Genomic DNA, 23,224 nt, shown 5'->3' with positions numbered 1-23,224 from the left:
TAGTAACCAACTGATCAATGAAGAAAAAGACAACCAATAATCAAAGTGTATTCTTTTTATTTGAAGTACACATTGTTTTGTTCTTCCATTGTATTGAGTTGAAGCGGAGGCATCATGAGATCCCGGTGCATGTTTTTCTACTTGGGAATTCTTGGGCCTACTTTGCTTTCTTGGCTGGAGTCACTCACAAACAAGTCCAAACCAGCGGCATACATATATGATTATTATTAACATTATTGGTCTTACCGCAGCCTAAAATCTGTCAGGCAGGTAAGGCTGAAGACTTAAAATTGATCTTGTTCATACAAAAAAAAAGGGGGGATTGACAGTACCAACACTTTTGAGTACCTTCAGGTGATGCGAACAGAGCCCACTTTGCTGAAGGTATTGCACATTTAAGTTTGAAAACAACAACAACGAAGAAAATACATAGGATTCTCCTCTCACTGGTAGGTGAACTTTACATTATGTACAAAATCTGTTGAAAGCGACACAGTACACCTTTTTTTCCCCCCTCAGTCAAATAAATAAATAATAATGGAATTTGTTATTCACATGTCTTGTCATGCAGGCGAGCGACGACGACGCAAAAAGTGGCAGAAATTCAGCGTGAGGTAGTTCATCAAAGCAGACAGATAAGTGATTCGGAAAAAGCTGAGACCAGAGACCCGATTGGATTGCAAGTCAAAAGCTGCATGGGGAAAATTAAGAGCACTTTCAAAATAATAATGATTTGTTTTCAGGGAGGAAAGGGGGAGGAAAAAAAGAAGGAAAAAAAACCTTCCTGCCCTGCTTGAGGTGAAATATTAAAGCCAAGCACATTACAGCACAGATTACACCTCAAACATCTGGACTTTAATTTGGGTTGCACCATTTAAACTGTTCGGAGTTGAAATAGGGAAAACTTTGTTCTTTGTTTGATTATTTTATGTTTGACCTAGAAGTGTTTTTCAGAAAAAATATTTACTGGAATTTTGACTTAACTGCAGCATTAATGTAGGTTAATGAAGCTAGTATGCATAAATTCAGGTAACGTCGGTACCATAGGAACAGAACTGTCGCAAAACTAATAAGACCTCCTGTACAGTATTAGTAATGCTTGACTAAGCTAATGTATAAGGGGCTGTTACAAGGGACAGTTGACTAATATGCTGTCCAAATGCATGTATGTAAGGGATGCATCGCCAATTGTATTCATTTTATACAGAATATTGTGGAATATGTCGTTTATTTCAGTAGTTTAATTCAAAACTATTTCATTATTTTACTCCTATTTTTTTTGTATACTTTTGATGGTAGCTTACAGCTGATGCACACCCAAAAGTCACCATCTCAAAAAATATCATTACCGTATTTTCACGACCACAAGGAGCACTTAAAAGTGTTAAAATTTTCTCTGGGCGCCTTGGAAAGCGGCGCGCCTTACGTGTGCACCAAGTTCCAAAATCTGTAAATGTTGTTGTGTGACTTTGATGAGCGCTCCGCTTGACTGACTGGGAGCATTTCCTGCCGACAGGCTGCTTATATAGAGGAAAGGCGGACGTGACTGAGGACAGCATGTGGACGTTAAAGCGGGAAGGGTGCACGTGAAGGAGGCCGCTAAAGGCACGCTCCCAGTAGGTATACAGTGCCGGTATGTGCACAACATCGGTTAGGCTAAGGACCGCCGAAAATGGCACCTACGAAGAGACACGCTTACGAAGTACAGTTTAAACTGCAAGCTATCCTGGAGGAAGCAGGAAAACGAGCTTCGCCAAGTCAAGAAGACGAAGCTGAGTTTCCGTGGAAACAAGGCGAGGTGGCCCGAGTTGGAAGACCAACTCGAGCAATGGATTAATGAGCAAAGAACAGTCGGGAGAAGCGTCATTGCTGAACAGCCCCGCGGCAACGAGACTGACTCCGACGAGTACGAGAGGGAACCCGGCATGTTTGATGGAGAACTTGCCTAGATGTTCATTTCGGATAGAGAAGAGGAGGACTTTGATGGATTTGTGGATGAGGAAAAATAATGCGAGTACATTGTTAAATACTTCAATAAAGTACAACCAAACTCAGTTTTGCTGCCGCTGCCTTTTTAAAAACATACGCTAGCACGTTTTAGCGTGCATGCATGCTACCGTATGTTTTAAGCTAGCGTATGTTTTACTATGCCTGCGCCCAATAATGCGGTGCCCCTTATGTACGTGTTAAATACAGAAATAGACCCCGTAACTGAGACTGTGCCTTTTAATACGGTGCGCCTTCTGGTTGTGAAAATGCGGTACATAAATTTTTTTGGGGGTTTTTTTTAGGTAGCAACTGGCCTTGTGAAATGTATGTTTTTAAATGTATCCATATAATGTGTACGTTAACTGTTTGAATTGAACTATCGATATGAAAGAACTTTTCTACCATATTCTATTTGATTGAGACTTATGTCTATTTTTAATTTGGTTTTTTTCATGTATTAAAAAACTATGAACATTTTGGGGAGGTTAGATAAAAATGTATATTAAAAAAAACTTTTTTTTAACATGGTAAATGAATTTTTTATTTTTTGGAATGGAAAAAAGAATTTGTAGACATGCTGGTGATCTGTTGTTTTATTGTAAATCGCAAGACTTATTCTACTTGCTCTTCAACCATAAACAGTTTGCTGGTAGAAGCCAAAGTAAAGTTCAGATTTGTATTTATTCTTTTTTTTTTATTTTTTATTTTTTTTATTTAAAGGAGCCATCATACAGTAGTTCTTGACATATTAACAGAACTGACCACGTTGCCAAAGCAGCGTACAGGAACTAGCTATGTACGTACTAGAGGAGACGACTCTTTTCTATCATGTGTACTGCACCTTTCCAAAATAAAAAATATTAACAATATAAAATAATAAAAGATATGGACACGGCTCCACGTGAAAACATCCTCGCTTGTTTAGCTAAGCAAACTATTCCAGCATCCGTTTTTTTCCCCCCTGCTAATATCATAAGAGCAATCTCGTCTCTCTTCAATGTAGTGTAGCACTACATGGAGAAAGTAAAGGGAGCCCGTTGTAATGCTGATTGTTAAACTTTGATGAAAGACCTTGGTGACACTGCCCTGCCTCAGAAAACATTGTCACCTATGGTGTCCCTAGAGGTTCAAAATGAAAAAAAGTAGAAAAATATACAAATGCATTTTTTTCACAGAGTAGTGGTTCTCTATGGAAACTACTGTTATCTGTCCAGATGCCTTCAAAACAACACAAATGACTTGTTACAGTACAACAGGCACTTTTCTCTTGAGTACAAACACTTCAAAGGACAACATTATTGCATAACGTAAGAGTCATTTCTTCTATTTCTTTTTGTGTGTGCTGCTGTTTAAACATGCAACTTTCTTGGTTTCTTTTTAACCGCAGCCGTCCGAAGGGACATCATGAACACACAACAGTATTAAAAGTTACTAATGATGGGATGTTTTTTGTTTTTTAACTCTCCACTTTCTCATCAAAAAAAAAAAAAAAAAGGGAAAAAATACACGTATCGTCACACGTTCTAAACCCTGAAAACCTGTCAACGGAAACATTCTTACGTGCAACACTTCCACCATTCTCACTCTAGACCCATCTTCACACCCTCCATTCATATACAGTGGAACCTCCAAAATGGAACAATAATCTGGGAAAATACGCCTGTGAAGTCAGAAAACCTTGTAAGACTGACTCGGTGAGCATCTCCCAGGATGTGTTTTGCTTTTTCTTTAGCTTTTTTGTGATGAGGGCAAAAGGTTTTTTTGCATAGAGAGCGCAACATGGGGAAATAGTGTGGCTGCTCGGTACAATAAGCAATACACGTAATTCAAATTGAATTACATACACAATTACATCTTACCAAGCAGATGCTAATGTAAATACAGTGTCGGGACAGACCGAGCCCTGGCGCAAATAGTGAGAATCCACGAACCATTACTTTTATCTAAATGAAGCTTCTCAACTCACTTCAACATAGTTCCTTGGAACTAAGATTTCACAAGATGGCCAAAGAAATACTTTGATTGCTTTGGCCTGAGCACAAAAACAGTAAATGGGTGAGTTCTCAGCGAATAACAGAGGATAGGCTCACCCAAAATATAACGAACAACAACAAAAAATCTGTGAATAACAAATATGCAGGGGAACACAACACTTCCTACTTCCAGCAATATGTAGAAAAAGTCCACTAAATGACAGTATTGCTCTGCAAACACCTTCCTGAGGGTGGCCAAAAGGAGTTTTACTTTATTATAGTTTTATTATACAGTGCTGAACACTATTTAAAGATTGTCTATCCACTAGGGCGAGAACAATTTGATTATGTTGACATGATTTTCTAGGGGGGAAATTGTTTTGAAATGAGAACAACTTGGAAGCCAAGCAGTGCAATGGACATTATTGTTTTTGACTTTGGAGGTTCCACTTAATCGAAACAACGTGTCTAAACCCTTGAATCATTGTTGAAAGACAGACGAGCGGCGTGTCAATTAACTACCGACTATCTAGTGTCAAAACTGTACAAAGTCACTGGATGTTTACGTGACACCTTGTCAGAGCAGTAGCTTACAGGCTTTCCACATGAAAACACGTTTAGGTCGTCACAGTCAAGTTGTTACAAACCACGCCGTAGTGAAATCATTCAAACCATCTCTTACCTTGAGATCGTTTACTCAAATGAACATTTAAAAAAAAAAAAAAAGATCTGTCTTTTGAAGACAGTCAAGAGCAAGAGGAGGTGTTTTACGAGATGATCACCTGCGGCCACCCGTTTCGGCGTCTGTGGACGTGGAGGCGACATGGGCGGGGGAGTGCTGGTGCTGCTGCGGGGGGTCGCTGCTCACTGTTGCACCTGTGCTATGGGAAAGAGGGGACAGAGCGCTGGGTCAGAATTAGCTACAGGTACTCAGTATACAGTGTCAGGGGCCGAGCCCTGCCGCGAAAAGCCAAAATCTACGAGTCGGCCTAATTGACGCACCCCTAAAAAAGGTTGTCGGCAAAGCACTACGTTTGTCGAAATGAAACCGTTCAATTTACTTCAACATAGTTCTTTGGCATCAAGGTGCCAAAAGGTGGTGCTAAAGTAATATTTTTATTGCTTTGGCCTGAGCCCCAAAACTGTGTATAGCTGAGTTTTTCAGCGAATAACAAAAAACAAAAACATGTAAATGGGTGAATTTGCCTATGCCAAACTGTGAATATGTGGCAGAAAACTATAATGTCAACACTGCAAAACGACCAATAAAATCATGTTTAATTACATCAAGTAGATTGACACTAACCTATGGACGCTGGCTGTCCTCTGATGACACCATTTTTTGTCCTTTCCTCCCAGTCCAAGACTTCTTTGTATATTAACTCTGAAAGAAAAACACACTCATTGACAATAAATTGTAGCATCATTTTGGACATGAATACAGAATAATAATTTAATTTTTCAGCAGCATCCTTAGTTCAAACGGTACCCCCGCTGACATGCACTGCTTACACCAACAACATGGCTGTGAACAGAGATTAGCTAGTTTATAAACGTACTGTCAGTGCTGCCCACCTAAGTGAATTTTCTGACCAGTCATGACAAAAAAAAAAAAAAAAAAAAAAAGACGACTAGCGACTTTAATTCCCCACTAAGAAACAGACAACATGAGCGTGATCAATGTCACATTGTTTGCCGTATGACAAAAAAGCAACCCGGTGGCAGGCAATTACGGAGTCAACCACGCTGAGAGTTGCCAAAGACACGGTGCCTATTTATACGTTGCAAAAGCAGTGATGTATCGACACTTTGGAACCTTGTGACGCGTGGTATGTTCTTCTAAGCCGCAAATATTTTTGCCGAGGTCGCTTAACTACATGACAAGAGTGTGAGAGCTGGAGGGGATTTGGTGTAACCAACTGGACCATGCTGTTTGACAATTCAGTTTATTTCATTGAATTGTTGAACATTTAAAATGTTAAATGATTAAGGATTGTGTTTACATACATGACAAAAAGGGAAATTTTTCCATGAGGAAGCATTTATTTTATTTTCCGCTGTAAAGAAAAACATTTGTATAATTTCTGTCGAAGTTGATTCTCGGGGGGGGGGGGGGGGGGGGAAAGTTGCTAGAAAGCTGTTTTGGTATCAGGAGAACTAAAGCAAATCCTAGAAGGGGAAAAATGAAATAAAAAGCCAAACTTGTTTTGAATAATGTCACTGTCATTTGCATTTTCTCTAGACAAAGGAGGAAAAACATGAATTACAAACATAAATCTGATTTTTGTGTGTGTGTGTGTGGGGGGGGGGGGGGGGGGGGGGGGGAAATGGGACTATCTGGATTCTTGGAGGATTTTGACAAAAGCATGTTATGTTATTAAGACACCTAGTAACTGTTTTAAATTCTGAAGGGAGGGAAAAACAGCCATCTTTTTACTTAGTTACTCCTTTGTTATAAATGGCAGTGCAACAAAAACACAGCTAAATTCTTATGAGTACAGACAGGTTGGGAAAAAAGCACACACACAGTGTGTTTTGCAAGTCATATTGCCTCTGGAAGTGACAACATTTGAAGTCACGCATTTTTCTGCTGAACAGGGGGCTGCAAGGAAGATTTCTACATTTGAGCATAATCCCCCACAGAAGGACAACGTGGGTAAACAAGCAACAGTTGAGGATAACTCTATGAAAATGCTCTTACATAATGAACACAGTGCTAACGGCTAAGCCTCGGCAGCAGCCAATCAAAGGGCAGAGAACACACAGACGAGACGTTTCCTACCTTTCCACTCCTCCACCGTGTGCTCCCGCTCATCCAGCTGCTTGTCGGTGATCGCTGGTGGTGGCTGGAAAAAGATGGGTGGGATTTCAAACTCACTCTTACAACATGACTGAGAATGAGGAAGGGAAAATGAACAACTATTTTGAGTGAGTACTTACTGCCTCCACTTCAGTGGGGTCATACCAGACGTTGATATAAGAGTGCTGGAGGGCCTCGTCCACGGAGATCCGTTTTGAAGCATCTATTACCAGCATTTTTGACAGCAGGTCTCTGGCTTGACTTGCTGACAAAGGTTTTTGGAAGAGAAAAACAGAAATTAAAGCTGAACCAACTCATTTCATTTCATATGCATTGTCTCATAAAAGCTCCATGCCAAAGAGGGTTATATAAGGCAGGGCTGTTAAATATTGACAGCTTGGGCCTAATTTTGGAAATTTTCAGTAAGGAGTATACTCACAACTCACAAGTGGTTTAGACATCAATGGCTGAGAGTTATTTTGAAGGGATAGTAAACAAGCTGTACACTGACTACATTGTAGCAAAGTGTCATATCTTTAATGTTGTCCCATGAAGAGATATAATACAATATTTACAAAAAATGTGAGGTGAAATCACTTTTGCGAAATACTGTATCGCTCCTTTTTATTTGATTGGTTGCATTCTCTAGCTAGCTGTGGTAAACTGCATGTTTCTATGAATAGATTGACTAAACATCTTTGATCATGGGTAAAATTAATCTATTGTTTTTGGAGGGGGGATTTTCCAAACTCTGGTTTGGTGATGTTTCTTTAAAAAAATAGTTTTTATTGTATTTACAGGCATTCACTTTTTCCCCCCACACTCTTGGCTGACGTGTGCGCTGTTACCAGACTTGGAGCGGAGCAGCAGGTGGCTGTGTTGAGCGTTTGTATAATTGATCTGAATGGGCAATGGGTTTGAAAGCAGATCAAACTGGAGGTCAGCCAGCCTCAGAGAAAGGATTGCAATCGACATTCAAGGTACCACTGTAGTTATAATTTCACGATCACATTTCAAACCTTGAAAATGCAACAATATAAATCAAAGAATTTTTAAGCACCGCTTGGATCCCTACATCCATTCTTGACGATATGTTCCATAGTGTGGCAAATGAATAGCAAAACTATCAAAGGTCTACTGAATTATGATGGCTTTCTGCCTTGATTAACACACAGCCTTATGGAACTAATGATCTATCATAAACCAACCTAAATGGTCCTAACAAGGAACATAGTTGTCAAATCCAATATTCATACACTTCTACTGAGGGCAGAAAGAAGATGTGCTACTCCCCACCCCTTCCTCTACAACAGCTTTGCATTGCTTACTCTGATCATTCTTGTCATATTCTCTCCTTTCCTCATGAAGACACGCTTGAGGTTAAATTGTGCCTCCGTAAACAACTTGGTGCTGAAGTGTCAGCTTCCACATTAAGAGCTTATTCCAAGGCAGTGACTTGTCACGTGCGCTGTCGGCTGCAGTTCGCAAGGTACGACAAATGTACCCGGCAAATTTTCTGATGTGCTATGTAACGTGTTAGATGCTTCCTCAACTATCTCCACGTCAAATTAGCTTTTAACGACTAAAATATAAGGACAACATCTTCTGTCCAAAGGCATTTAGATATTGTTGCATAACACCCTTAACTATCAAAACACGAGAATTTCTTGGAGCCTCAAGCGTGTGATAAGATTGAAATAGCCATTTAAATGTGATTGTTGTCTTCTGGAGTCACAATCCACATCATAATTTTCACAGGATGGACATTTAAGGTGAAAAGGCAGGTCATATTTACCTTTCAGTTTGTTGTGTTCAGAGTCTGCCGGAAACAGAACGTCAGGGAAGAGCTTCTCGAAGCTGTAGCCGGCATACCGCGGTCGGTTCTCCACGTAGGTCCTCACCGATTGGTTGAGCTTCATCAGGAACTCCTGAGACGGCGTCCCCAACTGCTCTATCACCTTGTTCCACTGGTCAATATCTTTAGGTTCCAACGTTAAGAAGAGAACTGGGCCCACTGTGAAGTGATGGGGCTGACATTGCACAGTTGAACTGGTACTTGTGAGCGAACAGGATTTCGAGTTTAAGAAACGTGGGTGGTCTAAACATTCCGACCAGTGGTGTACATCAAAACTTTCAACATCAGTAAACTACATGGGATACACACACTTCTGAATGAATAAGCATGTTTCAAACATTTGGAAGATTGTAAAAGTGAGGTAGGTGATGCTCACTCAAGCTGTCCAGATGTTGGAAATGTAAAGACAAAAACACAAAATGGACGTACGACAGAGTTCCGTTCCTACGGCTATGACGTAACGCAAAGTTGTACGTGTACTGGAACCACTAACGAAGTGCTATAAAGCCATAACAACAGTAAATATTTGTATGAAAAACACTTCTCGGCCATACATTTAAAACAGTAAAATGAAAAAGTATGGCGTTAACTGAGCGTGCGTAGCGATGACATTCTTATACCGCCACGCAGACCAGTTCATTGTGCGCTGTTTGTAACCTCAAAACCACATATGGCAAGACAGTCAAACGTCGACGCCCTGTATTCTGATCTGCCTGTTGAAACTCATGAGAATCCTGTTTAGCCTTTGCAATTAAATAAACAAGCGGAAGACCAGAATGGTTCAACTGCAACATAGATTGTCAATCAAGGGGACTCTACCACATTTTCAACTAATTATTCCTTGCTCTGCACTTCCTTATTTTACATTTTTAGACAACAATTGTGTATGTGGACATTTTAGATATTCTTTTTTGATGTTGCTCCTATCCACTCATTGCTGTAAAACCCTGAATTTTGCTGTTGAAAAATGAAAAGGCATTTTTTTCTATTCTATTCTTTTGTTCTTTAGACTGCAAAATAGTTGTCTAGTTGAGAGTACACTCAATTTATTCAACTGTAACAGCTGTCAAGCTGACAGCATTATTATTAGAATTTTTTAAATGGCTGCATCCCATTTAAGATAGTAGCATGATATATGCATTCTCACAGACTCTCCAAGTCTCTAGTACTTTCGAACAAACAATTGGCCGGGTTGGATTGGTCTAATGCAGTGGTTCCCAAAGTGTGGTACAAGTACCACTAGTGGTATGAGGGCTCCACCTAGTGGTATGCAACAGAATCACTGAATTATATTTTCAAATTTACAGTAGCTTAAACATTTATTATTTTTTTTAAATAGATGACAGTAAATTTATTTAAGATCAGTTAAGATGTATTAAATGTTTACGTACTATACATTTGCCTCTTTTTTCTTTATGAACACGGGCTAACTACTAATACTACGTATTTTGTTGGTCATTATGTTGGTACTTGGAGAGTTAATGATTTTTTGAGGTGGCTGGTACTTGATGTAAAACGTTTGAGAACGACCGGCCTAATGAATAGGATATCTTAAGCAGCTGCTAATCGAAGCCAGTAGAACAAATCAAAATGATCTAAAGGAATGAAAGACTTCTTGTTGTGTGCAAAGATCAGAACAAGGAGTTAAAGAATGAGAGAGGATGGCATTTGGTGGAGTTTGGATGACGGTTGGATGTAAGGATACGATCAGTGCCTGGAAACAACACACTACCCCGGACCATTTCAGCCATGATGCAGCCAACAGACCAGACATCAACTGAAAAATGGAATGACAACCACCAAATTAGCATGCAGGACGGAAATTAAATAGAACTCATAAGAACTTAAAAAGACAAAAAAATATGAGCACATGGAACAATGTGATGTGCTTGCACTATGCGGTGTGTGACTCAAATGAAATGCATGCACTAACAAAAAACAAAACAAAAATCAGTCATTTGGATACATTGTGGATAGTATAATCCCGCCAAAACATTTTGCACTCGTCAACACTTGGACTGTTTCATCAATAGGAGGAGATGGATGATTAGATATCAATGCACCAGGGAGCTCCAATGAAGAGAAAGACGTGATCAGGGTGCGATCCATTTAAGGGCAAAACAATTGGATGTAAAACGCTTGTTGCGTGAGCAGTTGAAATAAAGGCTGCAAGCGCTTCAAGGATACAATCCCTTCCTGGGAAAAGGATTTTGTGGCGAACCATTTCTGCCATAATGCAGCCCACAGCCCATATATCCACTACAAATGTGCAGCATTAAAAGGAGGGAAGAGACAATCAGCAACACAAACATCAGCAGGGAAATATTTACTTCAATGACTTTAGTCAAGGGTAAAAAACAAAAACAAAAATAATAACACTAACAATTTTGAAGCAAAAGCATCGTCTCTTCTCACGGAACTCACAACACTGGAGTTGAATTCAAAATTGTCTTCCAAAAACAAAAACATGTTGGCTGTTGTGAATCAATACGCATTGGATTATCTCCTAGGTGCTAGGCCATATCATATTGTGCCCGTATTCAATTAATGGCATAACATTTACGGTAATATGGGAAACTTTATGTTGGCGTTCTTAATATGAATGTACCTCTATATGCCTCTGCAATATTATCAATGATGTACGAGACAGTTCAAAAGGGAATAAGAGCGTATTTTCCTCACAGTTTCTGTTGTCACTACGTAGTTTTCAGCCATTAGGGAATTAAAGCAACCCATCTGTATTTTATGTGGTGCCGAGACAGTGGCTGTAACTTATTTAGCCAGGATGCATGACAAGCAGGACAACCTCATAAAACATCAAACACATGCTAATGCATTGCTGAGCACAGGAAGTCCCCCCCCACGGAACAAAGATGCCAATCTTGCAAAGATACCCCCCGAGTGTGAGCTTTGGAAGAATAAGGAACCAATGCTGCCAAAAATTTTAAAAAACCACCACCAACCACTTACCGTTAGCCTGGTAGCCCATGCCCAGGATGACTTCAGGGGCACGGTAGTAGCGGGTGACCACATAGGGCGTCATGAGGAGTCCCGTGGCAGCTGTCCTGGCCAGGCCAAAGTCCAGGATCTTAAGTGTGCAGTCTGACTTGACCACTATGTTACTTGGCTTCAGGTCCTGCGGGGTGAGGGGGAAGTAAAAATTAAGAAAGCTACAAAACTAGTTTGGATGGAGAAAAAAAGGCTTAGAAGAAGAAAATAGCACTTTCTTTCATGGCTGTACTGTATCTTTATTTTATATGTTAGCATTGCATTTTGCATTCTAAGTGTAAGAGTAATGAGAGTGAAAACTCACTCTGAATTCTAGAACTCATTTTCAAACTCCAAATCCCCCAAAAAATTGACAAATCTGGAAAAAGTCAGACTGTAGCTACAGTATACTAGGCCAAGCAACGGCTGGGGTCAGGCCATGGTACTACGTGGAAACATATAGTCAAAGTCAAAGGGTAAGCAGATCTGCAAAGTTAGCACAAATTAGTATTAGCAGCAATAACAGTGTTAGCGTCTGATCGCCAGTACATTTTCTGAATTTCAGCAAAGTCGTCAATGTAGGGGCAATTTGGCTTCTGTGAACAGTTTGAAATTGTGAAAAAAAACATAATAGTTCTCCTATCAGATGCAGCAGTGATTTGCAGTGTTGGATACATCCAATTGGTCTAATGGGTCAATTCTAACCTGACGAGTGAGACCTTAACATTAAGCTATGGTATAGCTACCCTTGAATGAGCCTGTTTAAGTTCTTTATAGGACTTGGAGTCAAATGTATGGCCATGAGTCATGTTGCATCTGTTGACCTAGTGAAGGCTTTGCGTGCCAAGACGTGCCAGTGTGTAGCGGGCTAGTTTTCTCTGCCTGTGGCTCATTTAGTTCTGCTTGGCAAACCAAGAGGCTCTCTGCTGCTTCTTCAATGCAGGTGATTGACAGAAAGTGATGTGTGTGTTTGTGCATGTGGGACAAGGGGATTTTGTGTGTGCGTGTGTTTCTGCATCGCTCAATCCCTTCAGGGTGAACACAACAGCGTTCCACCAACTTGTAGATGTCAACTCCTTAGAACTCTCGGGTATTTTTTACCTAAATGTCAATGAATCCAAATGTGTGTGAACTGACCCTATGAATGATTCCAGCGGCATGCAAGTGTTTGATTCCACACAGCATCTGGTAGAGCAAGTAGGACAGCCTCTCGTGGTCCAGCTCCATCTGAATCACCTGGCAGAGGTTGGCATCCATCAACTCCATAACGAGATATCTGCAAAGACATCCAAGTGGGTTAATCAAACACACACACACACACATAGACAGAAGTACAGACATACACAAAGATGTAAATACACACATTAATAATCTCAGTTAAAAGGAAGGATGTCCACACAAACACCAGAATTGAACCTAAACCCAATTCAAATTTTCTTACAATTTTGTCAGTATTAACTAGATTATGCAGTATTAACTGCATCGTAGTTCATCATAATAAGTAAGTAAATTGACCGGGGAATAATTGTGTGGAACTGATTGATTGACAGTGGAAGACTGGTTTGCACATCTGCCTCACAGTTCTGAGGACCCGGGTTCAAATCCGGCCTCGCCTGTGTGGCGTCTGCATGTTCTCCCCGTGCCTGCGTGGGTTTTCTCCGGGTACTCCGGTTTCCTCCCACATTCCAAAAACATGCATGGTAGGTTAATTGGAGACTCTAAATTGCCCGTAGGTGTTAACGGTTGTTTGTGCCCTGCGATTGGCTGCTGAACAGTTCGACCAGCCTCTCGCCAAGAGTCAGCTGGGATAGGCTCCAGCACACCTGGATTACACTGGGAGTTTTGTTTTTATTTTTATTTGTTTAAATGATATTTATTGCACTGTATGCTGTTTTAATTGTATTTTTTTAAATCATGTAAAGCACATTGAGTTACCTTGTGTACGAAATGCGCTATATAAATATATTTGCTTTGCTTTATAGATTAAAACCTAGTTAAAATGTTTTTTTCACAGACATAGCACTTGTATTCCATGGCATTTAGGAACTGACAGACAGAATTCCCCTTTTCATACATGATGACATAATGTTATCTGACAGCGGTTATGTCACTTTCTACAAAATGTTGTCAGGAACCTTCAGATTTATAATTAAATAACAACGGCATCTCTCACTTTACAGCTCATTATTTGTGTCCAGAAGAAGTAAAACACTAAATCAATGGGTCATTAAACAGTCAAAAAATTATTGTGTACAAATGTGCAAAATACATACACAATGAAATTGAATTCAGTGAACACCCATATAAATGAAGGCCTACTCTTTCATCCTGGAACTTATCCTGCAACCCTCTAGCTACCATTTGTTCAGCTTCCTTTTGAGCTCCAATTAGGCAGAAACAAGAAAAACAAACACACAAAGAGACATGCACACAGTTCTACTCCCAGGATGGCACTCTGCAGTATACAAAATCACTCCACTCCACATCTTGGTAGTTTAAATGTCAAGAACTGTTTGAAAGATATTTAACTGTCATTGAATGTTGAAATGGGATGCACTACTTTTGACTGAGGAACGAACATAAAGCATACAGTGTTATTCTGACTTTATATGTTGGAATAATATGTAAATACTGAATGTAGTACAAGAGTCTTACACACTAACTAGATATTTAGCTGAAATATTTGAGGCCCTATAAATGTCAGCAAATATAATCCAAGCCCCCTTGTGTACTTCCTCCTATATTAAATTGACACACAATGAGTGGGCTGAGCTATTAATCGGGTTATACTCACACATCTTGGAACTCCTCGAGTGTCTTCTGTGGAGTGAATACATTTAATAGACCGATTATCTGTCGAAAATAAAAAGAAGGTTATTACTCTGCAGCGGATAAAGCGTTATATAATGACAACATGACCGCCACCACAATGCTGACAATGCTGGCTGTTCATCTGAAAGGTTGCAGCTGCCTGCGCTATTATCAATAACAGCAGGATATTTCATTTCCGCATGCAGAAAGCTGTGAAGTGTCAGGTAGAAATCTTGGACAATTTTAGGATGCAAGATTAGGATCTCAAAAGAGAAACTGACTCCTCTTCTTCAAATAAACTATGATCATATACGAGCATTACACGAGATCTAATGTAGCCTAACAAAAATTTATATGCAGGTTGAAACAAATGTTGACTGAGAAACTAAACAGATTTCCCAGAGCTTTTCCCCAGGGTAAGTGCTGCATATTCAATTCTCCGATGGAAGTTTTGTCAGGTACGCATTGCTTCTACTCCAGTCACCCCACTTGTGTGTATATTTGAATATCGAGTGTGTTTGTATTTACAGGGGAATCAAGCCTGTCATACCAAAAAAAAAAAAAAAGAAAGAAATCGGAATAAAATGGAAACAAAACTTACATTCTTGTGGTTGACACATTTCATAAGCACCAGTTCTCTGTAGGCTCGTTTTGCATGAGTTTGATTCTGAAAGGGTCTGCTCAGCTTCTTGATGGCGACGTTCCTCTCCAAGTTGTGGTCGTAAGCCGAACTGAAGTGAAAATGCAAAGCAAAGATTCAGGCAACCGCTGGACACAAGGTGCAGCCAAATTCATTGGAAAGTCATATCAAGAGGGCTTGTGGGCTTGAGTCATAAAATTCACATTGGTTCACATTTTTACAGGATTTTGGTTGGCTCCTATCTTATCCATAAACAAAAGCTGAATATTTACATATTTGTTGTCTGAACAAAAGAGCATTAATGTGAGGAGACAACTTGTGACTGTTATTCTGCTTTTAAACAGGCATCTTGAAAGTCAACAAATGAATTGTATCTTTGTAATTGTACTGAGTATACTGTATCAATAACATCAATTATACCAATCATGGTTAGGTAATTAGTGGTAAGCCTATTTTACACGTTTTTGTTATTCGTGTTTCAAGTCATCAAACTCACAAACATAAAGCAGATGCCTGGTAACAAATGTAAGTTTAATGTTCGTTATAAGGTAGCAAGAGAAGCCAATTGATAGATGAGTTATCACTAAGGCAATGTACACAACACACTCCTGCAGGCAGTGTGATAGCGATACTAACTCCCATATTACCGGTAGATTGAGCCTCCAAACTCCCCAAACTGATGTAGTCAGCACAGAGAAGGAAACACAAACACACAGTTCTCGTCGTGTAAGTAGTGAGCAGCACATTTTTGTTTTTGTTTTTTGTGCAAGATGTGCAGTAACGCAGCTCAATGCTGATTGTATTTCTGCACTGTTCAACACCTCCTTATGGATCAATTTAGCAACAGGTCAGTCCAACAATAAAAGAAAAGCTGAAAATAGAAGTGACTCACCAGACAATTCCCTGTGCTCCGGATCCAATGGGTCTGAGGTTCTGGTAGCGCTTTAAAACCATAAAAGTTGAGTCACCCACATCTATACTGTAGTACTCCTTTTCACGCTTGTTCCGGTTCATTGTTTCGCCTTGGACTGTGACTGAGCATCCAAGTGGAGGATTATGCTCAACACTTGCAGAAAATAGAAAAAGAAGAAAACAAGATTTAATTGAGGAAAACAATTATTTACCTTTAATTTTATACTGTCAGAAAGTTTAAACAATGAACAATTGTATTAAATATAAATGAAGAAAATCTCCAGAACCTTTCAGAACGACAGCATTTTACAACCTGAAGCTTAAATGTGCTTATATTGATCCTCCCATTTTTTCATTTATCACACATACAGTAAATGTTTGGCAGTACCAAAGCTGAGGGTTGAATAACTGTCCAAGAAACTGTCAAAGTAATAGACAATAAACTGGCTAAAGGTATTTATTTTCATTTCCCATTAAAACACTGGTAAAGTCAATTATGGTTATTACTCCATTTAGCACTGTGACCTACAACTGTAAAATTAACTCTTAAATGCAGCCATACACAGGCAGAAAGTTAAAGTGGCAGAAAATGAACAACCAACCATGTCAGTGCTGTGAATGCACTACATGTAAAGGTAAAGGTTATTACTCAGCAGGGGATCAAGCATTATAAAATGACAACATTACCACCACCACAACAATTTAACAACAATTAAATTAACGACAACCTTAACAACAATTTTGTTCAAGACAATGGTGCAAAGAGATAGGCAGATGATGAGTGGAAGCAGGAAGCTGGCCCTCATGCTGACTCCAAAAAGGAAGAATCATTAGAAGGATTTGGATCATTGTGCTGAGGAGCTCGGCCTGACTATGATAGTTGGATGTTTCTCAGACCATGACTTGACCTGATCTTCATTTCCGTGACTACGAACCAACCCTCCGTTCACTGCGTATTAGCCTTCAAAGATCCGTTGTACTTTCTATTTACTGTCCCTCACAGTCAAGTTCACTGCAGACCATTAACTGTGTTTTCATATATGTGACTTTCAGCTTGTCTGTCAGTGTTCGCCACAACAAGTTACTGAAGTGATTTTGATCCATAGTTTTTACACCCGATGCCCTTCCTAAAACAACCCATGCATTTTTTTTATCCAAGGTTGTGACCGGCAATGGAAGACTATTTGGGCAACTGGCCGTACCAGTATATTAACTGCATTTGAAACAGTTCTCTTTCTCTGGTCCAAAGCCGTTGATGGGTTTGTAACCTTGGTCTGTTCCCAAACAGGCCCTCATTTATTTAATACTGACAAAGTAGCAAGCGACAGTAAAGTACAGCAACAAAACAACCTAGTTTACTTCAAGAAAATGTCTTGAGCAAATGAACATCCTTAATCTGGTGAAATAAGTGCAGACAAATTTGGAAAGTCATCAATCTAATCAGTAGACATTTCATCTGTAGTTATGTAACCATAACCAAACCACCTGATTTGTTTATTTGGAAGTTGGATCGGAATCGAGGTCAGTTTACCCACTCAGCAAAGCAGAATAGTTTTTAGGGAATTGTGAGGATCAGTTGATTGGGTCTGCAGCAGAGATTCAATACGGGCATGTTCACACCTGTAGGTCACTCTCTCTAGTCTGACTCAGTTGATGGATTTGTAAACAATACACTTGCCTCCCCAATACAACTAATGCGGAGATATGTAAGAAATGACTTGCTCGGCTTTTGGCACATAAGCAGAGGTGCGTGCAGCTCCTCCTCTTAGCTCCTCTGACTACCACAATGAATAGATGTTTAAGTCCATCAACTACACCATGTGATGCAAAGCTCAAAGCAGTGACTGTGAGATGCATCTGTTATTGATGCGAGTGATGTGTGAATTGATGTGTACGTGATAAGTCTACTTATCAGTCTACCTTGCTGCAGTGTTTGGGTTCAAATATCAATTTCTTAAAACTACTGCGCTAGTTTTGTTACCCCTTCTATGCTGTTTTGCATTGTCTGTAATCATTAAGATAAATTTTATGTTATGTGCTTTTGTTAAATACAAAGCGTGTAATTCTCTTTGTTTTATGTATAAAGTACAAACGGGAGTGGCAATAAATACCTTGACGCAAGCACTTTGTTGAACTGTTAACTAGCTGCTGCTTGTCGTGAAGTTAGCTGCCACAATTTAGTACTCGTAACTCAAATTTTTGCTCACAACAAAAAATTTTAAAAAATTTAATCGGCCGACCGACAGCTTGTATTTTGAAAAACTCGTAAATCTAGCTACCAATGTAATATCTTTGTAAAGGAAGAATTATTTACACAGTCCAGTGAGTCTTTTTTAATTGTAGTCATGCCATCTTGTCTGTTTCCTCTGAATCCTGTTTCAGACTTCCTGCTCAGCTTTGCCACCTCCTTTTCTTTGAACTCTTATCATAACATCACCCACTCCCTCCTGATAGTCTGCAAAGGGGCCAGGCAGCCCACAGGTACACCGCTACCCTTCTGATGAGTCAATCACACAAACCTCAAATACCACATCGCAAAGTCAAATGTGTCACATCATTAATCGAGTTTCCAAATGTTCTAATAATATGCATGTCACATATACCACCCATCAGGTATAATGGGCATTTCAGAAAATCAACAAATGAAAATGGGCTGTATGAATTTACATTTGGGTGACCAAATGGCAGCAGCAGGGCTCAGAGAGGTCACCAACATCTCTTGATATATTTGTACTGCAGAAAGACGTCCATTTTATAGCTGCTTTCCATGTTTCCAAACAAACACTGTAATCATCATCATCATCATGATCTGTTTAATGATGCTTTTGACAAATAGAGAGGACACTACAGACACGGCCCTTTGGAGCAGCTTCCATTCATCCATCCATTTTCTGAGCCGCTTATCCTCCCATGGGTCGCGGCAGTGCTGGAGCCTATCCCAGCTATCTTCGGGCAGGAGGCGGGGTACACCCTGAATTGGTTGCCAGCCAATCGCAGGGCACATACAAACAAACAACCATCCGCACTCACATTAAGTAAAAATAAGGGGCAAACACAAGAACACAAGGTAGGACACTTGCAATCATAGATATTAATTTTAAATGGATGCGTCGTCATTGTTGATCGAGCCAAATACGAGTCAAAGTCCATGCAGGCAAGTCTTGGCATGTTGATAATTCTGCCTCTGGTAAACATGTCTTGCTCTTATCTAAATCAATGGCTAGAGGCATAACTACACATGGTTACTGCAAGATTTAAAAAAAAAAAAAAAAAAAAAAAAAAACTGTCAAATGGCAAAAGTTATTCAGATTTTTTGCCTGCTTCATCTCAAAATGAGCACAGTTGAAGAGTGGTGAGAGCGTCTGCCTCACAGTTCTAATGTCCGGGGTTCAATCCCCGGCCCCGCCTGTGTGGAGTTTGCATGTTCTCCCCGTGCCTGCGTGGGTTTTCTCCGGGCACTCCGGTTTCCTCCCACATCCCAAAAACATGTATGGTAGGTTAATTGTCAACTCTAAATTGCCCGTAGGTGTGAATGTGAGTGTAAATGGTTGTTTGTTTATATGTGCCCTGCGATTGGCTGGCAACCAGTTCAGGGTGTACCCTGCATCCTGCCCGATGATAGCTGGGATAGGTTCCAGCACGCCCGCGACCCTAGTGAGGAGAAGCGGCTCAGAAAATGGATGGATGGATGGTTATCAATAGTCTTCCTTATAGTGCATCCGCCACCACAAAGTTTATCATCAGAGAACAACTTACAACATGACTGTGTTATCAAAAGATTTGAAAAGGGACTATTGCGGTACATGTAGGTACATGTATTTGTATTGGCAAAAATTATGTGTGGAATGTATCACTTCAAATTGAATGATGGGTACATTCCTACAATCTTGGCTTAGTTTCATGAGATAAACAGCTGTATGTTAGTGTGGGTCTTCATTTACAATAATTAATAGCTGGGGGAAATGGATGTAATCTATGTTGCAAGGTCAGCAGCATTACAAGGACCCAACAAAAGCAAGCAGGAATTTAATGGCAATGAGAAAAGAGGCAGAAACCTCAGTGTGGCGTGGCCATCTATCTCGACCAGTTTACTTTATTTATGTAAAAAAAATAATTTTCTTCTTTTTTTTTTTTCAAGGGATGGGGTTGAGGTGACAGAAAGATTCTGCGATAGTAGTACCAATATGGGTACAAAATAATATGTAATAGCAATGGAACTAGAGAGATTACGACTCCTGGGCTGACCAACAGCATTAAATTACTGCAGCAAAAGAAGCAAGCTGCATTATGCAACTGCCAAAGGCAGATATTCAAAATGCAATTCGCAGGTCAGTGACATTGAATGTCTTTTTTTCCTGGAGAAATTTTACAACAATTGTATCCAGGTTACCCCACATAAAATATTGAAAATGTCAAATTGGTCATTTTAAAGCAGCGTTCGTACAGCTTTAAAAAAAAACAAAAAACTATTTGGTCATTGACTGTACCGTATGCAAACCCCGACCAACAGTGTGTAAATGGGACTTGACATACACACTTCTTTGTTTTTAAGAGTATATATATCACAGCATTAGCCAAACAATGTGTTCGTTTGTATCATACTCAGTGTTCATACTTTGCGGTTACTATGCGACCAAAAGACGAAAACGGTACAGTAGAATGTTTCAGTACCTTGCATAGCCTGGGTGCCATGTACCAGTTAGGCCAGACCTGTCCTAGCTGCTGGAGTGGCTTGTAGTGGCAAACACTTATTTACAGTCCCAAACGTGACCCAAATTTGGCAGTAGCCATGCCCAGCCCCCAACTGTTGACAATAACACCACTAACCCGCTTCACAGGGCTGGAAAAATAACCAGGCGTCGAGCTCCTACCTCTCCGGATAATTCCAACAGTGTCGACCCGCAGTCGCCGTTCTCTGCCCGCCGGAGACAAAACCTGGGCGGTTTTTGGAGACAAAAAAAAACCAAAAAAACACTTCAATCCTTCTTGGGAGGCGCTCAAACTAACAGGCCGGGGTCCCGGCAACATACATGTGTGGCTTCGGCGTAACCTAATCTTTGCGCTTCGGTGACACAAGCAGTTTCTGCCATTTCATACCAACGTCGGCGGAACCTTGCGACGTTTCCTCAGCTGCACAATGAGGAGCACGATGGGGCGTTCAAGACCTCCTGCGCGTTGCCGGTTGTTGCTTAAAAAAAAAAAAAAAAAGCGGAAACGACGATTACGCAACGTTTTACAACCACGCTGCATTCAAGAGCACGATGCTCTTGTTACTTCGAACAGCATTCGTTTGGCTTTTGGAAAGACGCTTTCCTAATTATAAAACACGAATAAACTTGGTAGTTCGAACATAAAAGAAGAGATTCTAGTGAGGATAAGCGTTACGTAAAATGGATGGATGGATGAATATTTTACTTAGTATTTCGCAACCTTTATTGAGCCAAGGCACATATTTTACATTAGAAAATAAAACACCACCATTTTTTTTAGTACATATAATGAAATAAAGATGATTTCGTCTCAGTCTAACCCCAAATGGTCTTAGTGTGAAATCTGGGCCTGATTAGTTGAACAGTCGGCCTCTTCTGTTTTATGACTGGCAATTGTACCCAAAGTAGCTACTGCGTTTTATAATAATACGACTCGTGAAATTAAAAGGCAGCCCTTCAAATGCAGTCAGGTCGATAAATATTGGGACATCGACACTTTTCTCATATTTTTGGCTCTAAACACCACCACAATTGACTAGAGATTAAACAATTGGATTACATCCAAATCAGGCGAACGGTGTAGGAATTCCAACAGTCACTTTTTAATACTTTGTAGCAATTCCTTTGCAGCCAATCTGGTATATGGGCAACCTACTTAATTCCGCATTTCACAAAACAGGTCGAATCACTTAATCCTCCTGGCTCGGGTGAATGCCGAAGAGGACCATGACGTCACAGCACACAGTGGGAAGTTTGAACATCTACAATGTCTTTTCTTAACACAAGATGTCACCACAGAGCCATCAAAGATGACAATATTCAATGTTTTGCTCGTGTTTACACACACACACACACACACACACAAATATATAGTATATGTAGTATTTGATGATTCAATATTTTAAAAAATGATGCACCATTTTTATGTGCATTTTTTTTTCTTTCTACTTTTTCCTGAATGACGAAGTGTGTCAGAAAAATTCCAGGACTGCAGTCACAAAAAATATATTTCAAACCCAAACTACAGACTACAAGCTTTCCCCTTCAGTGTGGGCCATACAATCAACCAGCACGTCTACAAAACCACCCTGTGGCATTTGCTTAGTGTAATTCGAGAGAAGAGGCGAGAGTTGCGGCAGAACAACTCCAGGCTGCCTCACCTTGACAACCTCACAATGCACTGAGCATCCAACAGTTCCTAGCCAAGAGGATCATCGCCATGCAACCTCCCATTTGAATTACATCTTTTGTGACATCAATCTTGGAACTTTTCTGACTCATCTCATATAATGGTGAACTGTTCAAAGACAACAAGAGAAAGTGAGCTAAACTGACAGGGACAGACTATTGTGGTTGAAATGACTCATTAACACAGTGTCGCCTCCATTGGATTGGCCCTTCACTTGTCCCGCTGCCATTAGCTTGTCCGGCAAATCCAATTATGCGCTTATGTGCCCGGTCTAAAAATAGTAGAAAATGACGGAAAACACAGAATCAACACGTCACAAGTTGTGAGCGCAAAGGAAATGATATCTGTGGTCTTTGGTCTCTGCAGAGACAATTGATCTGTCATGAGGAAATTATGACGATGATGATGGGTAACAAGCTGCCATGGCAGATGGGGATCTGGCGACGAAGGAGAGGCGGATGACATGTTAGCAGGGGACGTGTAAGAGGAAGGACTAGATTCACAAGGTGGATGTCTGAGTGAAATTAAAGGGAAAAAGGTAAGCCATATTACATGTAAACATATAGTTAGCACATCTTGACATGATTAAAAGACCACTAAAAATAAAAAAAAAATCTAGCTCCACTCTGGTGCATAAAAAATAATATATATATTTTTGTATTATTATATTAGAACTGGTGTTGCAGCTTTTTGTGATCAAAATTAGAATGCTGTATTGTTTTAGCTTTTGTTTTGTTTTCCTCACACAGACACAGAAGAAATGGCATACACACTTACTAAATTAAATTCGAAAGGTGGATGCATTTATTCAAGAATTTAACCAAACAATGTGAATGCAGTACTGAGAAATCTATAAA

General features: G+C 40.0%; 2 protein-coding genes across 12 annotated transcripts in view; one reads left to right on the top strand and one right to left on the bottom strand.

The window, feature by feature from the left end:
• Positions 1 to 40: 40 nt before the first annotated feature.
• On the bottom strand, positions 41 to 21,132 carry mapk8b (mitogen-activated protein kinase 8b). Of its 5 annotated transcripts, none has more exons than XM_061755617.1 (12): positions 20,840 to 21,131; positions 15,949 to 16,122; positions 15,018 to 15,147; positions 14,400 to 14,458; positions 12,743 to 12,881; positions 11,588 to 11,753; positions 10,805 to 10,876; positions 8,558 to 8,740; positions 6,903 to 7,027; positions 6,745 to 6,808; positions 5,269 to 5,346; positions 41 to 4,838 (listed from the first exon to the last, which is right to left on the bottom strand). In XM_061755617.1, exons 2-12 carry the CDS (start codon positions 16,068 to 16,070, stop codon positions 4,741 to 4,743), a joined length of 1,236 nt encoding a protein of 411 aa, XP_061611601.1. In that variant the 5' UTR covers positions 16,071 to 16,122; positions 20,840 to 21,131; the 3' UTR covers positions 41 to 4,740. The 5 variants fall into 5 exon arrangements, 4 of the variants coding, with proteins under 4 accessions (XP_061611601.1, XP_061611600.1, XP_061611603.1 ...); XM_061755616.1 differs by lacking the exon at positions 10,805 to 10,876 and adding an exon at positions 10,323 to 10,394 and having other exon boundaries at positions 20,840 to 21,130; XM_061755619.1 differs by lacking the exon at positions 10,805 to 10,876 and adding an exon at positions 10,323 to 10,394 and having other exon boundaries at positions 41 to 4,843; positions 20,840 to 21,128.
• A 1,510-nt stretch (positions 21,133 to 22,642) lies between these two features.
• The window catches only part of frmpd2 (FERM and PDZ domain containing 2), a 30,290-nt gene continuing 29,708 nt past the window's right edge, over positions 22,643 to 23,224 (top strand). For all 7 annotated transcript variants that reach the window (XM_061756282.1, XM_061756285.1, XM_061756284.1 and 4 more), the window contains exon 1: positions 22,643 to 22,905. The gene's annotated coding sequence lies outside the window, so the exon portion shown is untranslated. The remainder of the gene's footprint in view (positions 22,906 to 23,224) is intronic.

The sequence above is a fragment of the Phyllopteryx taeniolatus genome, chromosome 19 (assembly GCF_024500385.1).
Source record: "Phyllopteryx taeniolatus isolate TA_2022b chromosome 19, UOR_Ptae_1.2, whole genome shotgun sequence".
In the NCBI taxonomy this organism is placed as follows: domain Eukaryota; kingdom Metazoa; phylum Chordata; class Actinopteri; order Syngnathiformes; family Syngnathidae; genus Phyllopteryx; species Phyllopteryx taeniolatus.
Note: the sequence above shows the minus strand (reverse complement) of the source record. Positions and strands in the feature narration are given on the sequence as shown.